Source organism: Pediculus humanus, genomic scaffold (assembly GCF_000006295.1).
Source record: "Pediculus humanus corporis 1103172108296 genomic scaffold, whole genome shotgun sequence".
Taxonomy (NCBI): domain Eukaryota; kingdom Metazoa; phylum Arthropoda; class Insecta; order Psocodea; family Pediculidae; genus Pediculus; species Pediculus humanus.
The window spans coordinates 487,561-492,678 of record NW_002987865.1 but is presented as its reverse complement, the minus strand read 5'-3'; the positions used below and the strand labels follow the sequence as shown (position 1 = coordinate 492,678).

Sequence of the window (5,118 nt, the reverse complement as noted above, 5' to 3'; positions counted from 1 at the left end):
GGTTTTTTCAACCCATCAATTAATTTTTTTTTTTTTTTCGTTGTCTTTTTCGATCGGTCGTTCATTCACCCCCTCCCCCTCCCCACGTTATCGATGTAATCACACGTAAAAAAAAAAACTTTTTTGTACGTTTCGAAGGATTAATTAACGAAGAAAAAGAAGGAGCAGAAGAAATAATAATAATAATAATAATAATAATAATAATAATAATAATAAATTATGAAATTTTAAATCGATAAATGATTTTAAAAAGAGGAAAAAAAAGAGAAAGAAAATTGTTTTTTCTCTCTCTTTTTTTTCTTCCATCTTCTTTTCATTCACTCGAAAAAGAAAATTAAAAAAAAAAAAAAAAATCATCATCTCGACAGTAAAATGTGAAATGGAAAAAAGAGAGTGAGATAGAGATAGAGAGAGATAGAGAGAGAGAGAGAGAGAGAAAAGTAAAATGAAAATTTTTCACACACACACACACACACACACTCACGGATTTATATGTACGTATACGAAACTTACACTCTGGAGATATTTTCTCCAAAGATTTATACATATATATATATAAATATTTTTTTTTTTTTTGTTCTTTTTTTTTTTATTTAAAAAAAACAGTGAAAATTAACTTCTTTCTTTTTTCCTTTTTTTTTTCTAGTCCCACGCTCGAAATAAAAAAAATAAAAAAAAATGGGAAAATTTATCGACGTCATCAAAATTTTAATTATTTTTTTTTTTTGAAGCGATGATAAACGATGGATTCCAGTGAAAGAAAGAAAAAAAAAGAAAAAAAAGATTTTCTTTTTCTTTTTTTTTTTCTTGTTAATTGTGGCATAATAAACAGTTAATTAACGCCTTTTTAATCAACAAATACAACAGCAAAAAAAAGGAAAGAGAAGAAAAAAAGAAAGAGAAAAAATTTTAAGGGGAAAAAGGGTTTTCTTTTTTTTTTCTTTATTTGTTTTTTTTTTTTTTTTGGAAAGTTAAATTCACTTTTTTCACCTTTTCTAGTAAAATAATTAAATTTTTCCCCCCCCCCCTCGCACACTTTTAACATTTTGCCTCGTGTGTATTTTAATTATTATTATTATTATCATTATCATTTAATGCATGCATGGTCAGTGAGTTACAATTTTCAGTTATTTTTTCCCTGGAAAATTCCTTTTTTTTTTTTTCTTACGGCGTGTTTATTAATTTACGGAATTAAAAATTTAAAAAGAAAAAGCAGACGAAATGAATTTTCGCGGGTTTTTTTCCATTTTCCAAATTGCAATGTTTTTCTTAAAGTCCGAACGAGTAAAAATTTTACTTTCCAAATGTTTTTCTTTTTTTTTTTTTTTTTTTTTTATTCTAAAATTTTCTTAAGCATTTTCCCTTTTTTCCCCTCCCTACTCAAAATTTTCTTTTCTATTCGAAACGAATCGTAACCGAATAATAAAAATAAAATAGAAAAAAAAAAAAAGAAAATTTCGAATGATTTCACAGAATTAAATTTCCATTTTCTTTTTAAGAATTTTCTTTCTTTTTTTTTTGGAATAAATCCAAGTTGGAAAAACAATACACCGAGATATTTAAAGGAGAGAAAAGAGAAATGGGGGGAAACTTTTGTGTAAAAATTTTCCTTTTTTTTTTCTCGATTTTTTCTAGATAAACATAAGAAAAATATTTTTTTGGCGCCCGTTACAAAATTCTAGTGTTTGTCAAATGATAATAATAATAATAATAATAATAATAATAATAATAATTTTCTTTTTTGGGAAAATTTAACATTGTTAGTTTGTTTTAAAACGTGATAAATTTTTTTTTTTTGTCACTTACCCATGAAGGCCGATGGTATTGAAGTTAAAAATAATTTTTGGCTCCTCACTGGTACCCCCGTCTCCGGATCCTGCATTTCCCGCACCAGCCCCTCCATCTATAAAAAAAAAAACAAAAAGAAAATTTTTATAATTAAAGACGATTTATCACTTTTTTTAAATGTCGTCATCATCATCATCTCCTTCTCGTTAAAAAAAACAGTTCGTGAAAAAATAAAAAAAAAAATAAATAAATAAATTTGTCGTCTGCTTTTGCGTTAAACGATAAAAAAAAAAAGAAAATTTAAGCGAATCACGTGGTTTATTATATAAACGTATGCGAACATAACTCGTGTGCAAATAGTAAAAATAAGTTTTATCAATCAAAAAAATCATGTGTAAATTTTAAAAAAAAAATTTTTTTTCCAAAAAAAAAAAAAAAAAAAAAAATGGCTGGAGAAAAAAATTTTTTTTTTTTTTTCAAAAGTGGCTTTTCCAGAAAGTAAATTTTTTATATAAAAATATAAATTTAATAATAAAAAAAAAAAAAAATGTGAAAATCTGAGGAAATTTTTTTCTTTTCAATGCTATTTTAAGATTTCAAACTTTGACTTTTTTTTTCTTTTTTTTTTTTTTTGGGAAAAATATAAGCGGTCGAAAGGAGTGGTAAAGAGTGAGAGAGAAAGAGAAAGAGAGAGAGAATGAAATAGAAACATAAAATTGATAAAAATCCTTTCATCAAAAAAAAAAAAAAATTATTTTTTTTGTAATTTTCTCTCCTTTTCAACCGAAACGTTCTCCCCTCCTCCCTCTTCCCTTAAAAAAAAAAAAACTATTTCAATTATTTTATTGTGCTGCTTGAAAGATTTTATTCGTTTCAAAAATTTTCTTGTTTTGTCGTCTGCTAGATATTTCACAAAAAAAAATTTTCTTGTCGTAAAATAATTTATGAGATATTAAAGATGGAAAACAATATTTTACACTTTACGCTTTTCCGAATTTCTTTATTTATTCGCGTTTGTTTTGTCTGGAAAAATAAAAAAAATTTTTTTTTTCCATTTGTCATCATCATCATTATCATCATAACCACCACCACCACCCTCATCATCATCATCATCATTAGTTTTTCACATTAATTTATTACCCCAATAAAAAAAAAAAACTAACAGAACGAATTAATCTGAATAAAAAACTTTTTTTCTTTTTTTTTCAAATTTTAAATTCGACATAAATAAATAAATAAAAACACATGGGTAAATTTTTATCTTCTGCTTTTTTTTCCCCTCCCCCCTTCGATTCTTTTCAATTTTATATATATATCTATCTTTTTTTACCGAAAAAAGAAAAACCTTTTTGTATTTTTCGCTTTCCATTTCCTTTTTTTTTTTTTTTAAATAAAAATTTACTGGCAAAAGCTTTTAATTTTCTTAAGTAAAATTTTTCTACTCTCTCTTTCTCTCTCTCTCTCTCTTTCCATCTCTTACAAGTAATCCAATGTTCATTGCCGAAAAAAAAGGAAAAAAAAGTAAAAATCGCTGCCGTCTAGATTAATTTTATTCTACTGTTAAAAGAAATTAAATAAAAACCGGTAAAAAAAAAAGGAAAAATTATTTGTTTTTTTTTTCCTTTTAATGATTTTTTTTTTTTTTTGTTCTAGAAGATTCTTGACCCAAATTTTTATTTTTTTTTCAATTTTCTTAAAATCGCGAGGGGGACCATATTATTTTTTTTCTGTTGAAGAAAAAAAACAAAAGGGGGGGAGGAAATCGTTTTAAGTAAAGAAAAATAATAATAATAAAAGTGAAAATTAAATTTAAAAACCTTTTTAAGTCGAATAATAATAATAATAATAATTTTTTAATTAAATTTAATTCGATTTTTTTTTTTTTTTTGAATTTTCACAAATGTGGAAAATTCGTAAAAAAATAAATAAAAAAAAAAATTTTTTTTATAAAACTAATGACGTAACAGGTACAAAGTTAATAATAATGAAATTAATGACAGGAAAATCACTCATGGTTTTTTATTTTGGGGAGGGAAGGAAGGAAGGAAGGAGGGATAAAAAAAGGCTTACACATACGTTTTAGTAAAAAAATAAACGTGTCACTAGAATAATATTCGCACGATTTTTTTTTTTTTTTTTTAATTGAAATGCAAACTAAAATTTTGATGTAGTTTTAATCAGAAATTTCTTTTTTTTTTCTTTTCATCACGTAAAATTTATGAATAAACTTTTGATTTTAAATAATAAATGTGATACGTGACCCTTATACCTCCCTCTCTCTCTCTCTCTCTCACTCATTACCTATCTATGTTTCACTCTCTCTACCCATCTACTTTTCAACGTTTCGTTAACTTCCGTATGAAAAAAACCTACGCAAAAACCTTTTTTGTAACTTTCCCTTCTCTTCCCTCTTTATTCTCTCCCATTCTCTTCCTCACCTATTCTTATCCAGAAATATTTATGCTTTTTATTAATAACAATAATAATAATAATAAAACTTTTGTAATAAATAAAAAAATTTTTTTTGCGTGGGTTTAATCAATGCGAGGAAAATAAAAAAAACAACAACAATGAGAATTTTTATTATTAACGTTTTTTTTTTTTAGTAAACCGAAAACTTGAACCTAAATAATAATAATAACTGTTTTCCGCACCTGTACAAAAAAGGAAAAACATTATTTAATGACGTACCATTTTAATTTTTTCTTTCTCTTTTTTTTTTTTTTTCAATGAAAGAACCTGGAAAAGTAAAAAGGAAAATTCTGTTTTGATAAATTAAATAAAATATTTTTCATTTTCTTTATTTTCACGTTTTCCTTTCAAGAAAAATTTTGTCCAGATTTTCCAGGTTCGAATTTGTTTTCCTTTTTTTCTTTTTCCTTTTACACAAAAAAGGAAATGGAGTAAAATTTATTTTACGTATAAAAATAAAATTTTCCCTTTTTCTATAATTTTATTTTATTTTTGGAATTTATTTACAAAAAAAATAAAATATAATGTAGTGACGTGTAAATAGAGTAAAAAATGTAAACTTTTTCTCTTTTTTGTTGTTGTTATTGTCTGGAGAAAAAATAATAATAATAATAATAAAAAGAATCTAAAAAGTTTTTTTTTTTCATAAAAATAATAATAATAATAATAATAATAATAATAATAATAATAATAATATAAATGAATTTTTTTTTTTACTTTAGTAAATAATTTTCAAAATAAAATTAAAAAAATTTTTCCTTTCGAAAACAAATAAAAAAATAACTTTTTCCCCATTCCCATCCCCATCCCCACTTCCACCCCCATCATGATTTACAATTATCCAGGGAATTAATTTTT

General features: G+C 24.1%; 1 protein-coding gene across 1 annotated transcript in view; it reads right to left on the bottom strand.

Moving 5' to 3' along the window:
* Phum_PHUM556800 (Regulator of G-protein signaling, putative) overlaps nucleotides 1-1,903 on the bottom strand; it is a gene marked incomplete at both ends in the record, with an annotated part of 13,679 nt that extends 11,776 nt beyond the window's left edge. Inside the window, one exon of the mRNA XM_002431845.1 lies at nucleotides 1,807-1,903. Within this exon, the coding sequence (XP_002431890.1) occupies nucleotides 1,807-1,903 (97 nt within the window). The remainder of the gene's footprint in view (nucleotides 1-1,806) is intronic.
* Nucleotides 1,904-5,118: the final 3,215 nt, after the last annotated feature.